General features: G+C 35.9%; 1 protein-coding gene across 1 annotated transcript in view; it reads left to right on the plus strand.

The window, feature by feature from the left end:
* The window catches only part of LOC136033102 (uncharacterized), a 52,883-nt gene extending 33,170 nt beyond the window's left edge, over positions 1-19,713 (plus strand). The window contains exon 3 of the mRNA XM_065713716.1: positions 15,996-19,713. Coding sequence (XP_065569788.1) covers positions 15,996-16,235 — 240 coding nt within the window. The 3' untranslated portion in view covers positions 16,236-19,713. The remainder of the gene's footprint in view (positions 1-15,995) is intronic.
* Positions 19,714-20,101: the final 388 nt, after the last annotated feature.

The following is a 20,101-nucleotide window of genomic DNA, read 5'->3' on the forward strand; positions in this document are numbered from 1 at the left end:
TATCTACTTTGATGGTGGTACCGTTACGCTTCTTTATTATTGCTGTTTTACCGCCATCTTCAGTAGATCTTCTTCTATATTGTGGGTAACCATCATTGCCAGTAATTATGTCTGATACTAAAAGTCGAGGATATTGCTTTGTGCACCTTCCTTTGGCCATGCATGGTGAATTTTCGTTCAGTGCACCGCAAGGTCCATGTATCATATTTTTTACAATAATATCATGTAACCCCTTATCGACATTTTTATCAGGTATTTCAGCGGAAATCACGTCATCAATTTCGTTCGAAGCAATTTTTTATGTAGCCAGATTAGTATATGTGCGTGTGGCAAACCTCGTTTTTGCCATTCCACTGTGTACATCCAGCATCGCACTGACCCAAACACTTCAAGTTTTACTATGTAGTTTATCAGTGATTTCAACTTTTGCCGGAAGACACGGGCCGTAATGTCATGCCTATGAACCGCCGATTGTCCTTGAAGTAAAAGCTGCAGTATCTCGTCCCAAGATTGATTACATGTAAATGTAATAAATAAATCTGGACGACATATAGAGACGAACATACGCAATAGCATCTTGAGCATATTCATGCATATGACGGGGACTGCCAGCATATGACGAAGGTAAAATTGTTAATCTTCCAACGTTTGTGGTATTACCGTCATTTATAACTGCATCTCGCAAATGAATGTATTGTTCAGAGCGGAGCTTGGTCTGATTCAGGCGGATATATAGCAAACGTTCTGATTCAATTTTAGCATACATATCAACGACAAATTGGTGAAACAATTCACGGCATTTTAAAATATAATTTTCTTCATCCTGCCGAATCATTAGTCTATAGGAATAATAATGCATTGCACTGCATTTCTTATTCATTGCTTTGTTAGTGGCTGGATTCATCAATTTAATATTAAAGTGATAGCCGTCGGCTCCATCCCAAAAAATGATACGATATTGTAGGGCATCGTAGCATCGATGAGTTTCAGCAATTCTTAACAACTGAGCGTTTCGCTTATGAAGAATAATATCTCGAGGTAAAAACTGATCACCGACCATAACGATTGCCACTTCGTCGATAGTTGGAGCATTGTATCTACGCACATGTTGGCCAGGAGGCGTTTTGTCAGCGGAAATAACAATTTTATGCGTATCAGTAGGCATCAAATCGATGGCTGTTTTGAACAGACGCACTAAATTATTATTTTCGTGGAAAAGATGTTGCAATTGGGAAACGATTGTCCTTTCAACGTTGGGAGAAATTTTGCAACGTGCATTCAATTCAGAATTTCTATCACTGATGAAGTACAATTGTACTGACGTCGCTCCAAACGACGTCATTTGGAAACATGAGTTGTATTTTCTGATTTTTGACAAAAAACGCTTAGATTCTGACGTAGTTCCAGTAAGGAAAGTCTTCAATGGCTCTGGTGGTGCAGCCAATAGAGGAAGTTTAACTTTTCCTGAGGCGCAACACATTCCCATTGTTTCACCATTGAATTTCAAGGCCTTGCAATAGGGACAAATTTTAGACATTGTCCCGATTTGAACACATCTACTCAAGCTATAATCATCGACTGGGCTGTACCTGAATGCCAGGCGATAACTTTCAGGTTGCTCTGATTCCTCGGCACGCTTTCTTTTCTTACTTTCTCTATCAGCAGCAAGCCTGATTTCTTGCTGTTCTTGTGATTCCTCGGCACGCTTTCTTTTCTTACTTTCTCTATCAGCAGCAAGCCTGATTTCTTGCTGTTCTTGTGATTCCTCGGCACGCCTTCTTTTTTCACTTTCTCTTTTAGCAGCAAGTCTGCTTTCGCGTTGCTCTGGTAGTTCCTCGGCACGCTTTCTGTTCTTTCTTTCTCTATCAGCCTCAAGCCTGTTTCCATGCTGTTCTTTTGATTCCTCGGCACGCTTTCTGTTCTTTCTTTCTCTATCAGCCTCAAGCCTGTTTCCTTGCTGTTCTTTTGATTCCTCGGCACGCTTTCTTTTCTGACTTTCTCTATCAGCAGCAAGTTTTTTGGCATAGACTCTTTGAGCATCTTCATCGGCTTTTGCCATTGTAAGTTCATCAGTCATTTTAAACTTAAACATTAATAGATTTCTACGTGAACATATATGTCTTAAATATCTTTAATGACGTCACCGTCATAGCAAAAATGACCACAACTAACTTCATGATTAAATATCTTTAATGACGTCACCGTCATAGCAAAAATGACGACAACTAACTTCATGACGTCAGTCGACACAGAAACATGACGGCACCTGACAGACAGACAGACACACAGACAGACAACTTATTATATATATATATATATATATATATATATATATATATATATGTATATATATATATATATATATATATATATATATATATATATATATATATATATATATATATATATAATCTCCCCTGTGCCCCCGGCGTCCCCGTTGTAGTTGTGTCTCTGTGGCCCGGTCGTCATTTATATTCCCTGTGTCCCGGTTGTCATTTGTGTCCCGGTGTCCCAGTCTGCAATTTCTCTTTGAGTGTCCCGGTCGTCATTTATATTCCCTGTGTCCCGTTGTCCCGGTCGTCATTTGTGTCCTGGTGTCCCGGTCTGTATATACATTCGTTTTTGAAGTGGTCTTTTTTTTAGTTTTTAGTTTTTTACCTTTTTTTAGTTTTTTTTTTAGTTATACCTCATGATTCTAATGATTGCCCTTGAGCTTTGTCGGTGGTGATTGCTAATCGAACATTCCATGTGTCCCCGTCGTCATTTACATATCCCCCTCTGCCCCCGGCGTCCCCGTTGTAGTTGTGTCCCTGTGTCCCGGTCGTCATTTATATTCCTTGTGTCCCAGTCGTCATTTGTGTCCCGGTGTCCCGGTGTGTATATACATTCGTTTTTGAATTGGTATATGATGAAATAAATTTTTGTGTTTTTCACCTTTTTTTCTTTTTAGTTTTTTTTTTGGTTTTTCCTTTTTTTAGTTTTTTCTTTTTCTTTTTAGTTTTTTTGTAGTTTTTACCTTTTTATTTTTTTTTATTTTTATTTTTTTAGTTTTGTTTTTCTCCTTTATTTTTCAGTTTTTTCCTTTTTTATTTTTTTCTCTTTTTTATTTTTTTTTAGTTTTTTAGCTTTTTTAGTTTTTTACCTTTTTTAGTTTTTTTTATTAGTTTTTAGTTTTTTTTTCTTTTGTAGTTTTTAACTTTTTTTTAGTTTTTTTTAGTTTTTTTTTTTGGCTTGAATACATTCGTTTTTGAATTGGTATATGATGAAATGAGACGTCATATGCGGACAGACAGACATAACACACAGACAACTTATTTTTATATATATAGATTACCACATTCGGATGCCATTTTGTTGTTTGGTTATGTAACTCCGAAGAAAATTCTGGCCAAAAAAGTTTACTGTTGCGAAGTCTTTGTCGATCGTCTGTTTTCTAGTATATCCTTCTATTTATTGACACTTTCAAGGTCAACATTTTCCCTCAGTTCGATTTCAACTTTTTCCTTAATGTAATGGCCCTGACTAGCTCCGTTCTCATTTCTATAGATTTCTTCTTTCAAAGGCTCATTCCTTCTGATGTGTCATAAGGTTTCAATTCTCAGGACGCACTCTTTGTAACTTGTCTAACAAAAATCATCAACATTTCAGAATATACGTTTATTATTTGCAACCGGTTACACGAAAAAAGAGTTTATTTTGGCGGACGCTCAATGCATGATTTTTTCGCCAAGAATTACCTGCGGGAACCGGAAGTGACTGTAATTGAGTATTTTTCCTTCTATGGGTTTTTCAATGTAATTTGATCTATACAAGTTGATTCATTTATTCTAAGGACTTGTAGATAGCATCCATATTTAGACATGGTCTAATGAGGGTAGGGCAAACAGGGCGTTTGTCACAAAGGCATGGGTTTCCGTGTCTGAATCAGCCTAATAAAGTAGGCTTATCCACCTATGAATATCATGAAGATTTAATTCGGTAAATTTTTCGTAGTTTATATAGACGTACCAATAAAGTGAACATACCACTCGATGCCTTTTTTTTTTATGTTCTTTACGAATGTAATAATAGCTTCTACCTCAAATTCTAACTTCGCCCTTTTTGACCTAAACTAACCTTATTATAAATAACTTATTATTTTGTCGAAAACGACCGAGAAAACGGCGCTGAGAAACCGTAGTAGCCTATTATTTTTTCGAAAACGTTTGATAACTCATACTTTAATTGAAAATTCTTCATTTTTATGAGCTCAAAAAGTATTCAAATTTGAATTTGCAGTAGAAGCGATTATTATATTCGTAAATAACTTAAAAAAAAGGCATCAAGGTAAGTCAGTTATATGAACTGCGAAAATTTTACCTTTAATTCTTATTGATTTTACTCAGTTCAGTCTATAAACGTCGGCCATACAGTAACCTACCCATAATTTAGCTCTTGAGAGGAGCCACGACAGTAGCATAATTATAGAACATGTTTGGTTACTAACTATAGCAAAAATAATGCTTTTGCGAACTTATGAACACGCTGGTTGAATGAAACAGCACTTCATTTTCTGGAATATTGAAAGAAGTGGAACCTACTGTCCAAATGTTAACACATAAAGGAATTTAAACCCGTACTTAGGTGAGGGCCACCGCTTCCTTCAGCTAAAACTTGTAAAGACCGCTTGCTTCATAGTAAAGACCGCCACCGCTTCCTTCAGACGGAACTTGTAAAGACAACTTCCTTCATTGTAAAGACCGCCACCGCTTCCTTCAGCCAAAACTTTTAAAGACCGCCACCTTCATAGTAAAGACCGCCACCGCTTCCTTCAGCCAAAACTTTTAAAGACCACTTCCTTCATAGTAAAGACCGCCACCGCTTCCTTCAGACGAAACTTGTAAAGACCACTTCCTTCATTGTAAAGACCGCCACCGCTTCCTTCAGCCAAAACTTTTAAAGACCACTTCTTTCATAGTAAAGACCGCCACCGCTTCCTTCAGACGAAACTTACGAAGACCACTGCCTTCATAGTAAAGACCGCCACCGCTTCCTTCAGCCAAAACTTTTAAAGACCACTTCCTTCATAGTAAAGACCGCCACCGCTTCCTTCAGACGAAACTTGTAAAGACAACTTCCTTCATTGTAAAGACCGCCACCGCTTCCTTCAGCCAACACTTTTAAAGACCGCCTCCTTCATAGTAAAGACCGCCACCGCTTCCTTCAGCCAAAACTTTTAAAGACCACTTCCTTCATAGTAAAGACCGCCACCGCTTCCTTCAGACGAAACTTGTAAAGACCACTTCCTTCATTGTAAAGACCGCCACCGCTTCCTTCAGCCAAAACTTATAAAGACCACTTCTTTCATAGTAAAGACCGCCACCGCTTCCTTCAGACGAAACTTTTAAAGACTGCTTCCTTCATAATAAAGACTGCCACCGCTTCCTTCAGACGAAACTTGTAAAGACCACTTCCTTCATAGTAAAGATCGCCACCGCTTCCTTCAGCCAAAACTTTTAAAGACTGCTTCCTTCATAATAAAGACTGCCACCGCTTCCTTCAGCCAAAACTTTTAAAGACAGCTTCCTTCATAGTAAAGACCGCCACCGCTTCCTTCAGACGAAACTTGTAAAGACCATTACTTCCTTCATTGTAAAGACCGCCACCGCTTCCTTCAGCCAAAACTTTTAAAGACCGCTACCTCTTCCTCCAACCCAAGCTTGTAAAGACCATCATATCAAGCTTTTATTATTAAGTATTCCCCCCTCGAATCTCCCAAATCTAGTCCCGTATAAAGTTTCAGAGGCTTATAAAGGCTGAAAGTTGTGTAGCATATACATATTTGACTGACATTGTGTAACCTTTAAGATCGTTACTCGATACAGATTCAGGTTTCAATTTTAATAGAGGCTACACTGTTGGTCAAAAATTTTTGTTGAAACGCTAACATATCTTTTAATCTTTTTTTATTAGTAAATTTTGATTCTAAAACTCCAGTTTGTTGTCGTAGCTGGTAATGAGGACGGCTTTTGAAAGCGATCCAAAGCAGTTTTTTCCCAATTGAGGAAGCTCTGTTGATGATAATTCCTTAAAATGGATCTTATTTATTTGCCAAACTTTGGTTAAATTTTATAATAATTCGGCTATATGCAAACAAAACTTCGACTAGTAATGATGAACATGCTTTTTGGGTTCTGATTGAATTTCTCTGTCTCTTTGTTTTTGTTGTTGTAAAATTTCTTAGCATAATTCTAGAAGGTTGGAGCCCTTGTCTTTTGCTGGCGATAAACAAGAGACGGTGTCGGGAAATAGACGGTTTCGTTCGTGCTACTTGAACGTAGTTTGGTATTAAGTCCTACTCATTTAACCCTTTGCTAATTTATTTAAGCAGGATTGTTAAACAGTTAATTTTACATGATAAAAAAATGATCAGTACAATAAAACGGACTTACATAAAATGGAGTTTTTTTTTCAGTGGAGGAAATGGCTCCACGGAACAGTCTTAGAAGCACCGGTATAACTAATAATTTTGCCTTGAAAACAGATTAAATCTACAAAATAGACGAAACTCCTGTTAAAATGATGATTTTTATTTTGAATGCCACTGAAATCAATACTGTGTGCCGCAGTAACAATGGTAAACGACGTTCGACGTTTAACGACGAACCAACCTGTGGCATTACAGTGGACTGATGCTCTGTGTCGCATTGCCGGGCCGAGTGTCGAAGTATTTTTGTCATTTTGACAAATAAGAACCACATTATTCAAAACATGTTGTTCTTAATAAAAACGCAAATGACGCTCAAGTCTTAAGAGGCTTTGAAAAGGATTGGATATTACCACTCTCTTTTTTTCCAACCTTTTGACATAATTTCTATTTACGTGATATATTATCTTTGTACCTTATTTTCCAGTAGAGTCGTTATTGCTATTATGACTAGTAGCATTTGTGTTCGTTTTAGAATTCATTTAGTTTAACCTAGCAGTATTTATTACCGATGTCTTCGATATGACTTCATTTTCTGTTCATTTTCAATTACTATATACATTTTGTTTTTACTCTCCTATTTTCCTTTTCTTTTGCTTGAAACAGCTTCTTTTTTTGGGGATTTTTTTTTAAATTAATGTTTGAAAACTGGCCACTGTAGATAATATATACTTTTTGGTTGTAAACCTTTAGTATTAGTGTTTGAGGTAGTTTCCTTTTACCCCAAGGAAATTTGTTGCGGTCGAAGCGCAACTTTTGTATCGGCACATTCCTTATTGCTACCTATTTGATGTTGTACTACTTTGCTGATTTGACCACAAATTGTTACGGCTCTGGAATTGCATGCTACAAATGACTAAGATTATTTTTTGCTTCTAATCGTACACCAGTACACCAGTATTTACTCAAGACAACCGCTTCCCATAAACTAAAGACAGAGAATGCAAATTATGTGTGATAACCTGTCAATTTTTATGTAATGAATTTTTTAAGCTTTTCTCAAAAACAATTTTTCAAAGAAAAATTTAGAACAACATTAAAACTAAAAAAAAACTGAAATTACTGTGAATAGATAAATGTAACCGAAAACGAACAGAAAATTTAATGAATAATCGAGTCAAACGAAAAACGGAAAGAAATTGCGCTATGTTTACACTATTAGTACTACCACTACATTTAGTGAAACTAATGACGCTAGGGATATTAAAGTGGAACTTTAAGGGAAAGTTAAGCTGGAGTTTACAAACTATGAATTCTTACAGAAAAAAAAGTGAAAAGATATAAAACATTATTACCCTTTTCCATGAAAAAGATCTCCGTTAAACCAAAAATGGGCAGAAATAAAGTCAAATAATCTTCCAAGCGTAAAACGATCACAAGTTACCATCAATAAATAAGTGAAACCCAAAACAAACAGCCACTCATCATTACTTTATAGTTTGAACTTATTGTCCTTAGCCCTACCTGAGGTACTGCAGACACACCCTTTTAAAAACCTGGACGCATATAGCATATTTTTATTCGGTTCGACACCCCCCCCCCTCTAAATTCCCTTAGTTTCAACTTATGTTCTTAACAATTTCTGGGATATGGCAGATAAGCCCTTTTGTGATATGGCAGATAAGCCTAGATACACATAGTGTCTTACATCTACGTTAAACTGTCTCAATACCAATAAACAGTTCCTGATGTAATTGACTTTTTTTTTGCATCAAATTCCCAGTGGTCACCGTTTTGCACTCAAGTCACACATATCGAAAATTCTCGTACGATTCCGGTTTTAAAAGAAGTTTCAGGTGTCTTTCTTTCCGCGAAAAAATTGGCAAAGGTACGGCGAGAAGGGGGACAGGTCACGGGCTGACTTTGGCTCTCTAATGATACATACGTAAATTCTTTCTAAAATAAAATATGTCTCTGACGAATAGTCTATTTTCATGATTTGGGGCTTTTGCACCCGATTAATAAGAAATAAAAGTTTGTTTTTTTGCGGAAGCAACGAGCAAAGTTGAAATGTAAAACTTAGAAGCTGCATATAAGAAAAATTCAATTATTTTCTTGAAAAATTAAATCAAATGAATGATGTTTTTTTTTCATTATGCATTCAAAACACGTTTTTCACTTTTCACCTGCTAGAAAGGAGAGCATGCGAGAGGGCAGATTGTAAACCTCCCGTTAAGGATTCCCGACCAAGTGTCCTATTACAGAGTCTAATGATACCCTTTTAAGATAGGCTGTAAAGAGAAATAACAATGGTTCCATATGATATGGTTCTTCGTGATAGAGCTAGATTGACGATTGAGCTTATATGAGGCAGGTAGAGACAGGTAGTAACTTTATTAGCAACGGTATTATCCATTGAATATCTCTGCGATCTTGCGGCAACATGGAAGCCTTGACAGAAAAAAGAATTAGAAGTAAATAATGACCATTCAAAGAAGCGATTTTCCTCTGTTCACAATGGGGGCGAGGGCTTAAAATCTCCAGTTGCAGAACTTAAACCATGAAAAGATCGATTGGCTATCTTGCATCCCTAGATAATTTGATCCTGTTTGGGCAAAAATTGATGTTTTGTCTCTGCCAAAATGGCAGGAAACGACACTCGGCTGCGACATGATCTCTTTTTAAATTAAATCTAAAAAAAATTCAACTGAAAGTAAGGAGCAACAAAGAAAGTAAGGAGCAGCAATGTAAGCAACATTGCTGCTCCTTTTCAAAACTACTTTTCAGTAGTACTTCTTATTGTTCTTATTGTTCTAATTGTTCTAATTATTGCTTCATATTGTTCTAATTAAACGAAGCTTGTGTTTCAGGAGTCATTCTTAAATAGTTGTGACAAAATTCAAACCTTACCGTAAAGAGCAAGGTGTTGAGGAGGGGGAAACCCCTGATATACGTAATAATTTCTGTTTGTTTTTAAGTTTTAATGTCGCTCCTTACTTTCAGTTGAAACAATTGTTTTTTTATTTAGTCTCTGATCGTTTTTTAAATGATTCTTAGAAATCTGGCTTCACCTCCAAAGAAAAACCTCCTTTCCTACGGAACTATCCTCAGAAAATTCAATCCTGGTGAAAATTTATCTCGGACAATTAAGCTTTACATCTCCTGGCGAAACATCGAGTCGGCAAAGAGAAAGCCAGACAAATAACTTCCCGTAGGAACTCGGAAAAATTCCCCAGTGTAAAATTTCCCCTGAAAAGTTCACCTCTGGAAACTTCCCTTCCCATGGAAAATTTTACTCGTGGATACCCCCAGTAAAAAATTCATCCTCCCCCACCCGGAAAATGTATGCATAATTCCCAATAACAAATACTATGCGTAAACAATGGACAAATTTTATAACTTAAAGATCTTTCCCCAGAGGCTGTGGGCGGTCATGTTGTCTCTTCAAAGACCTTATTATCTGTTCTTTCAATTTTGCTGAACAAAATGGCTATCTCAAAATATTGATCGGACGATTTCTGGAAAAAAAGGCACGTAAGCTGTGCCGTGAGCTGTAAGTTTCATTCGTAAGTGTTTTGGACAAGGTGATTCTAATAGTATTAAATAAAAAAAACAAGTTTTTTAAATGAAAGTAAGGAGCGACATTAAAACTTAAATTGAACAGAAATTACTCCGTATATGAAAGGGGCTTTTCCTTCTCAACGCCCCGCTCTTTACGCTAAAGTTTGACTCTTTCTCTTAACTCTACATTTAAAAACAGTAAAAAAAAAAAACTTTAGCGTAAAGAGCGGGGCGTTGAGAAGGAAAAGCCCCTTTCATATACGGAGTAATTTCTGTTCGTTTTAAGTTTTAATGTCGCTCCTTACTTTCATTTAAAAAACTTGTTTTTTTTTATTTAATTTCTGAACGTTTTTGAATCAATGCATGTTTTGATTTTGGCTCTCCGCAGAGGAATAATTAAAACGAAATTTGTATATTTATTTTTTTTGGCTAAATGGCTTTCTCATAATTTTGATCGAATGATCTTGAGAAAAAAAGAGTGGGGGAGGAAGCCTAGTTGCCCTCCGATTTTCGGTTGATTAAAAAGGCAACTAGAACTTTAATTTTTTACGAATCTTTTTATAAGTGAAAGATATACGTAACTTATAAATTAGCTTACGTAAAGAACTTTTATATTCTTATGTTTTTATTACATATATGAGGGGGTTCGCCCCCTCGTCAGTACCTCGCTCTTTACACTAAAGCTTAAATTTTGTCCCAATTCATTAAGAATGACCCCTGAATCACAAAAGCCGCAGAATAAATAGTTGAAATTACTAATAATACTTTAGCGTAAAGAGCGAGGTATTAGGAGGAGGTGAGCCCCTCATATGGGTAATAATTTCTGTTCGTTTTAAGTTTTAATGCTGCTGCTTACTTCCAGTTGAAAAAACTTTTTAATTGTTTTTTTTTAAAGTAATGCTAGTAAATCTTGCGCTCCCTTCATGGACATTTTCTTCCCCCATGACAAATTCCTCGATGGAAAGTTCCCCCAGCATATCCCCCTCTTCTCAACCCCTGCCTCCAACCAAAAAATCCTCCTGAAAACGCCTGTACACTTCCCAATAACCATTACTATACGTAAGCACTGGTCAAAGTTTTGAACTTGTAACCCCTCCCACGGGGACTGTGGGGGAGTAAGTCGTCCCCAAAGACATAGTTATAAGGTTTTTCGACTACGCTAAATAAAATGGCCATCTCAGAATTTTGATCCGCTGACTTTGGGAAAATAATTAGCGTGGGAGGGGGCCTAGGTGCCCTTCAATTTTTTTGGTCACTTAAAAAGGGCACTAGAACTTTTCATTTCCGTTAGAATGAGCCCTCTCGCAACATTCTAGGACAACTGGGTCCATACGATCACCCCTGGGGGAAAAAACAAACAAATAAATAAACACGCATCCGTGATCTGCCTTCGGGCAAAAAATATAAAATTCCACATTTTAAATAGGAGCTTGAAACTTCTACAGTAGGGTTCTCTGATACGCTGAATCTGATGGTGTGATTTTCGTTCAGATTCTATGACTTTTAGGGGGTGTTTACCCCTATTTTCTAAAATAACGCAAATTTTCTCAGGCTCGTAACTTTTGATGGGTAAGACTAAACTTGATGAAACTTATATATTTAAAATCAGCATCAAAATGCGATTTTTTGATGTAGCTATTGGTACCTAATTCCTTTTTTTAGACTTTTGGTTACTATTGAGCCGGGTCGCTCCTTACTACAGTTCGTTACCACGAACTGTTTGATACTCTGTGTTTTGATCTGACTCTATTCTTAGAAGCTATGGTATTTCTTTAGACGGGACATGATCGCCTCTTACTATGTTGCTAGCTACAGCTGCAACCTGGATTAGGCACTTCGTGTGGAAGGAGTTGCAACATGAACATCGGAGGAGGCTCTTCTAATTAGAAAATCGAAAGTTCTAATGCCCTTTCTAAAATTAAAAAGTGATTACAGGGCAAGCAACCCTCTCTCTAAGCCCCTTATTCTTCAAAGATATTACATACAATTTTCTAGACAGCCATTTTGTTGAGCATAATTTAAAGGTCTGATGACTATGCCTCTAGGGATGACCTTCGGCAGCCCTTGGGACAAGGGCTGTAAGTTATGCAGTTTGCCCACTGTTTACTTAAAGTATTTGTTATTGGGAAAGGGGAGTATGTTTGACACTTGGTGTCAAAAAAGGCTAACTTGGTGTCAAAAAAAGGCTAAGGGTATAATGGTGACGCTTTCAGGGGAGCGTTGAAATAAAGCAAAACACATTATGTACATACAGGTTGTCAAAAGGGCGTATCTTGATGGGGCTAAGGGTATTAAGTTATAAATTTCGTGGAAGGATTGAGATGGGTGGATCAATTGACCAAAAGGCAATATGTTCAAGCTCCTGCTACTGCTATTACTACTTCTACTGCCGCAACTGCTCTACTGTTACTACAAACACTACTTCTTGGCTAAGGGTAATAAGATGAAGATTTCAAGGAATGTTGATGGGGAATTGGAACTAAATGAACACACACCAAATTCAGTCAGGTGGTCAAAAGAGTCTATCAGCAAAATCTTAGGAACGGGTTAGACTTAGAGCATTAAGTTGAAACTTTTAGGCTATGATAGAGACATTCAGCTAACCAAAAGGCAATTTGTCTATACTACTACTACTATTGCTACTACTGTTAAAAATGCTGCTACTATTGTTACGACTACTACAATTACTAAGACTAAGAGTATTAAGTCGAAAATCTCGGTGAATTTTAGAGGGGGAAGTTGAACTATGTTGAACTAAGGGCGTATCAGCAATATCTTAAGATCAGCTCAGAGTATTGAGTTGAAATCCAAAGGGTTTGCTGAGGGGTATTTTGGACTAATCAAATGGCATTGTATGCAAGTTACCACTACTACCACTACTGCTACAGCAGGTACTATTGCTATTAATAGTACGACTACTACTAAAGCTAATGGTGTTAAGGTGAAACTTGCAAAGAATGTTGAGGGGCTGTTGAAAGAATCACAACACACTGCGCGCATCGGGTTGTCAAAAGGGCATATCAGCAATATATTAGGATCAGCCAAAAGTATTTATTTGAAATTCACAGGGTTTGTTGAGTGGGATTTGCCATTTGGCACTAAGTGCTAAATGGTATTTTGTGCATGCTAATACTACTGCTATTACCACCACCACTACTACTACTACTACTACTACTACTACTACTACTACTACTACTACTACTACATCAGCTGCTATTACTACTAATAGTACTACTACTACTAAAGTTAAGGGTATTACGGTGGAAATTTCAGGGAATGTTGAAGGGGATTTTGAAAAAATTAAAACATGCTCTGAGCATACTGCTACTAATACTGTTACTGCTGCTATACCTACTACTATTACTGAGGCTACTGAATATTAACTTGAAACTTTCAGAGAATGTGTAGGGGGATGTTGAACTAAATCAAACACAAAGTACATTAGGTTGTCAAAAGCGTGAATCAACAATATCTCAGGAACGGCTAGAGTATTAAGTTAAAAGTTTCAGGGCATGTTAAGAGGGGTGTTGAACTAACCAAAAGGCACTGTGTCCGTATTACAACCACTACATTTGGCACTACTACTACTACAGCTACCGCTATTATAACAGCTACTACTACTAAGGTTAAGAAAGGAGGAGGGGAAGAGGAGTTAAAGAGGAGTAGGAATTGTACAAGACATATTTGAGTGATACAACATATGAAAATAAGAGGAATTTCTGGAAAATGGAGAAAGCATTAAATTATGAAATTAATGTGGTATACAGTGGGTGCCATGGATAAAATTGCTGAAGATCTGGAAGATGCAGCCAGATGACGTAGCAGAAAAATATTGAAAGGGTTTGTTCAAAAATTAAAAGGGAACAGGCAATCTAGACTTGTCCCAGTTAAAGATGTGAAGGGTGCCACAATAAGTGAAAAGAAAAGAGTTAAAAATAAATGGGTAGAACATTTTGAAAACGTGCTAAATCTTGATAAAGTTACAGGAAAAGATATAGAAAAGAATGAAAAGTTTGTAAGACTTTGAAAGTGAAGGAAGACTTATATTGTAAGGAAGAATTAATGACAGCACTAAAAAGGATTAAAACGTAACAAAGCCCAGATAATGATAGTGTCGAAAATGTGTATTTAAATACGGTTGTTGAGAATTTAGAGATAAATTACCAAGATTGTGAATATAATATTTGAAAAGGAGGAAGTACTTAGAGACTTTAGGAAAACTGTGATTAATAGAGAGATGTTCGAGGGGCCGTTTGAAAAGAAACATTATATTTAGTACCTTTTGTAACTAATAATGCTTGTTCAGTTCTCTCCTAACTTGACATGATTCTTGCATAAATGAGATGGAGGTCGGAAATACAAGGGAAAAAAGATGTTTTATGTGGCTCAATCAGTCTTGATGCTGCAAGTTATGATAGAATCATGTCAAAGTTGGGAAAGAGCTGAATAGAATGCATTTTTGTCTGTTTTTTTTTTATAAAAACTACATCTTCATACATAAGATGGTAGAAGAGGCGTATCTTTTGGCAAAAGACGATATAAAACATCCATCTTTTGAAAATGTATACTACATGCTTTCAGGTTTTTAAAAGGGCGAGTTTGCAGTATCTCAGGTACGATAAGTTCAAATTATGAAGGAATTTGAGTGGAATGTTGAACTAAAATCTCGAAACACAGTTTATATCGAGGTTGTCTAAAGGGCGTATCTGTAGGCTAAAATCTCAGAAACGGCCAAGGTTGTTAAGTTGAAACTGTCAGAGAATGTTGAACTAAATCAGTTGAGATTGTGTGTGTCCTGGTTGCCAAAGGGGTGTATCTGCAATATTTCAGGAACATTAAGTTGAAACTTTTGGGGAATCTTGAGGGCAATTTTCAACTGAATTAAGAGACTATGCGTACTTTGGTTCTCAAAAGGACCTATATGCCAAATATCAGGAACGGCTAAGGGTGTGAAGTTGAAATTCTCAGGAAATGTTTAGGGGCATGTCGAACCAAATCAAAGGCACCTCCATGTTTTCAAAGGGTGTGTCTGCAATATTTTAGAAAAATTACTAAAAAGAGAAGTAGGACTGCTGCCCATCTCCCGTTCCTTCACCTTCTTATAGTTTTTGTGTCATTTGCTATTTATTGAAAACCGAAAATCTTAAATTTTTATTTTATAATTATAGCATCAAAAAATCAAAACTTTTGTTTAATAAAATATTGGATTACTGAGATTTGTAGGAGTTAAAACCATTATTCAGTAAAAAATTCACTTTATTTTTGATAGACCTTTTTTGTCATCTTAATTGTTATTGTGACTTTATTATTTTTTTTTGTGTATAGTTTGAAGAAAAAGCACTCTGTTCAAAATACATGTACTTTTCTATGAAACGTAAAACAGGCAATAGCCTTTAGAAGGCTTAGAAGCGGGAGGAGGTAACCCTACTCCTGTTTTTTTGTCATTTTGATCGTTAGTAATTGGCCTGCCATCTAAAAATGGTTTATGCTATTTTAAAAAAAGAAAAGTAGCACTTTGTCAATGCTATCTCATCTATTTTGCCAAAATGAGACTTTTGATCAAACAACAAAACGTTGGAACTGTGTGTTTTTAACTGCTCTTAAAGTTAAACGATTATGTGTTATCTAGGTTTCGTAATAAAGATTAAGCTGAGGATACAAAACACGAGAAAGCAGAGAAAAAAAATATTCAAGTAACCTTTCAGGGTAGGTTTTGATATATTGGTAGGTTGGGCTATTCGCTTTTTCCTATTGGGTTTATTACTTCATTCAAGGTTATCGTATGTATGACCTTTTATTTTTTATTCATTCTACTTCAGATAATATACCGCGTCCATATTTAATTCTTCATCTTACATATGCTGGATGAGTTTGATTACAAAGTAATTTAGATTTATTTTTGTGTCTAGTAGCGTGCTATTATGATGGTTTATTCTTCCGCGTGACTTATCCTAAATAAATTGAAAGTTTCTTTTTATTCACCTTCGTTCTTTTATCGTTCTTAGTCCCATTTTGTCTTTCATTACAGTCAAATCATTCGTCGAGCAGTACAATAGTTTGTGGGGACAGAGAAGCTCCAATACTTGGTCGTCATCAAGTCGCAGGTGGAGAAATAATTGTTGCATGGTTACCTACGGACAATAACATGGACGGTGTAGCTGAAGATTGCAATGGAGCATTGGTGAACAAGCCTACCAGAGGATGGCTCCATCATGACCAAAAGCTTGTTAGGGAAGGAGTGTCCTATGTCGTTCAGGTAACTCCTTAAAAAAAAAAAAAAATTGGATGTAGAAACGTGTAAATGAATCTTTGGACTCCTATAAATCTTTAGAAGTTTAAAAGAGCTATAAAGTAGCCCAATTGTCTTATAGATTTCCCTTAACACTGATTCTCGGCAGATAGCAATTTTGAGGATTAATTATCTCACATTAAATTTAATTATTTGGGGGTCTAAATATCCTTGCTTTGCTGTGCTGCCTTATCGGCTGCCATATCTAACTGAACACTAACGATACACGCTGCTTTACGTATTTCACTTAAAACCTTGAGCATGTATTGTCTGTTAGAGTAGGGTAGTGTACCACTCTAAGTGAATCTGGTTTTACCTTATTTTTTTGTGCTTAATTTATTTTTGAAACTTACGCTTGATGGCAGTTACCTTAAAATTTCAACTCTCCTTTTGTATCTAGTTAATTAAATGAAAAGTTGTATGGAAGGGGCTTGTCGCGGCTACTTTTGCCCTGTTTAATTTTTGCTTTTATACCACTCGTGGTTTTGAGTATTACTACGAATAATATCAGGAAAGAATAGTAAGGGCGGACACAGGAAGGGGTGAAAGGCAGTGCTTCAGTTTCTCCCCTTGAAAGATTAAAAACCTTTGATAAAATGCGAAATTCTATAGAAAATACATATGTTTCAGAAAAAATCTCCTTTCCAAACCTCCCGTTTCCTGTCAGAAATCGTTTGCAGCCCCCCCCCTCTGTTTGAAAAATTTCTACTGGCGGCCTTTAATGATGGAGGGTTTTATAAATGCAAGTAAAGGAATAACAAAAAATAAGTAAAAGGGACATAACAAACATCATTTGATCTGCTGTCATTTTACTACTAGTCGGTTTAATTGTTTTCAAAGTGAACTTGTTGAATGGAAGGAACCTTAAAGGAATAAATTGAGTTGCAATGAATAATTTTCCAATCTTCTTACTTAGGAACCAATGCCCTTTAAAAGTAAGTGTGAGCGCCATTCTAGCCCTAAGGTTTTAATAGGTCAAAACTGAGGGATATCGGGGGTTTTTAGGGGGTGCAAAGGGATAATTCATTCCCATGGTCTAATAGTTTTTACTTGTTGAACAAGGTATGGGAAAAAAGGACTTCAGACTCTCTCCCTCCTTCAATCGCGATTCTGGCTACACCCCTGAAATAGCATATGTAGATAAAATAGCTAATTGAGAATATTATTGTATTACAATAACGGTGTATAGCTTCCAAAGCTGCAAAATGAAACAGTAATGCTGTCAATGGCATTGTAAGTTACTATCAATAATAGAAAGCTCAGTAGTAATCACAGAAGATGGTCTTTTTGATTTATTCCTTTGACCAGTTAGTTGTAATAGATAAAGTATTTAAGGATTAAAAACCATTTGAAGAAGTTGAGAACTTGGCCATAAGGCCAGGAGGCCAGGACAGACCAGTGTCATAAGTAAGCATCAGCCACCTCTCTGACACTACACGTAATTTTCAGATTGGTAGGTTTTCGCTCGTTTCTGCAAAGTTGGTAATTCCTAACTTTAAAATAGTTGACAATTGACTGCAAATCATAGGACATTAAAGCAGAAACATAGATATATTTTTTTTTGGAGGGGGGATTTGGAAAACGCAAAAGAGGTGAACTATATTCAAATACATATGAGACAATAGAAAAACTCGTAATCTGAAGGCTCTCCTGTCTATGTGCATATGTCTCAAAATAATTGGGAGGACAATATTTGGGTAGCTATGTACTCAGAAAACTAGATAGTAAGATTATGTAATTCGAAAGTGTAAAAAAAATGTCACCTAAACTGTTTTCAAGTGAAAATCTTGAGTTGAGTTTTCTTGCTCCATGAGTAAATGTTTCCTCGTCCGAGCCGAGCTGAATTTTTTGCTAATTGTTGAAATATTAACTTGTGCATCCTTGTGATACACGCCTGGATCTGATCTGAAGTGCCAATCTATGACACAGCACTGGACTCGGTCTCAGTCAAGCCCAAAAATTGTTTCTTACTCATTGTTTCTTGGATTTTCCGCTGGCATGGTCTTTACGCAAGCATCTATAATTAATGAATAAGCGAGAAAGCATTAAGCCCTATAAAATTCCAAAGTTTATTATTAATTTCCCTTGTCATTTATGATACCGCCAAAGCTAAGTCAAATCTAAGGGGAGTAATAATATACAATATCCTGACATCCTGACACGAGAAGAAAATTGCCATACTGATCCGAAAACTGCTTAAAATAAAAAAAAAAAACTCCGTTGATGTTTTTCAAATCGTCTGTATTGATGCACATTTAGCTTTTTTTTTCTTTTCTTTTTTTTACCCAGAGAAACAAATAGAGACCTTGAAAAAAAAAAATCCTAAGACCAGGTACATTCGTGCCTTGTATGTAACTTTGTAAGAATGTAATTTACAAAATATGTTGCATAATCCCTTCTGTTAAAACTCTCTAGAAATACTTATTAGGTAGATACCTACCGGGACTATACTGTCGCCCCATCCTCCAAACGAAGGAGCAAAAACAAGGAAGAAGTGGGTCAAATTTTATATGTAGTGTGCTGATATTTTTGCTTCATTTTTTATTTCTATGTTGTCTGCTGCTATTTGTAATTACTTAGATTACAGGCTGTCACACGATTTAAATAATAGCTTTTTTATCGTTACTCGATTCCACTTCTTACGGCAGGAGTTGTTGTATAAACTTTTGAGGGGGCTCATTCGATTAGAAATTGAGAGTTCTAGCGTTCTTTTTAAGAGTCAAAAGGGATTAGAGGGTAACTAACCCTTCTCCAACACCCCTTTTCGCTGACCTCCCCCCAAAAGACATCTGATCAAAATTATAGCAATTTTGCTCAGCATAGTTGAAAAGTCCAATAACTATGCATCTGGGTATGACATCACCCCCCGGGCCCTTTGATCAAGCACTGTAAGTAATACATATAAAATTTGTCATTGGGAAAGAAGGGCATGTTTGATCCTGGGTCTTCAAAAAGGCGAAGGGTATGAAGATGAAAACTTTCAGGAAAAGTTGATGAGGGTATTCAGCTAAATCAAAACACACCATTTGCATGCAGGCTGCCAAAAAGGCTATCAATAATATCTCAGAACCGGTATAGGGTATTAAGTTGAAATTTTGAGGGCATTTTGAGGGGTATGTTAAATTAACCAAAGGCCGCTATGCATACACTGCTACTGCTACTCTTTCTATTATTACTACTGTTATCACTACTACTATAACTACTACTTTTAATGGGACTACTACTAAGACTAAGGGTATTAAGGGTAAGATTTCAGAGAGCGCCAAGGGGGAATCAAAACACACTATTTGCAAAGAGGTTGTCAAAAGGATTTATTAACAATATCTTAGGCTTATATTTATATATTATTAGTAATAATTAATTTTATATTATTATTATTATTACTATTATTATTATATGTTATATTATATTATTATATTTATATTATTATTGTATTTATATATTATATATTATATATTATATTTATATATTATATTATATTATTTATGTATATATATATATATATATATATATATATATATTATTATATTTATATATATTAGGCTTATTGCTTATAGGAATATTGGATTAAAACAAAACACGCTAGTTGCATGTAAGTCGTCAAAAGGGTAAGTCAGCAATATCTCTGGAATAGCTTAGATCATTAAGTTGAAAATTTCAGGGCATTTTAAGGGAGATGTTGAAGTAAAATTAAGGTTGAAGTAACAAAAGTGCAAATTATATTCTTTGACCAAAATATATTCAATAAACTGTCAGGCCTTGTGCACCCCATTCCATAAGGTTAAAAAAAAAGGAAAAGTAAATTTGTTTGTTCCGAAACAAATAGAAAAGACTAAATTTTAAAA

The sequence above is a fragment of the Artemia franciscana genome, chromosome 11 (genome assembly GCF_032884065.1).
Source record: "Artemia franciscana chromosome 11, ASM3288406v1, whole genome shotgun sequence".
Taxonomy (NCBI): domain Eukaryota; kingdom Metazoa; phylum Arthropoda; class Branchiopoda; order Anostraca; family Artemiidae; genus Artemia; species Artemia franciscana.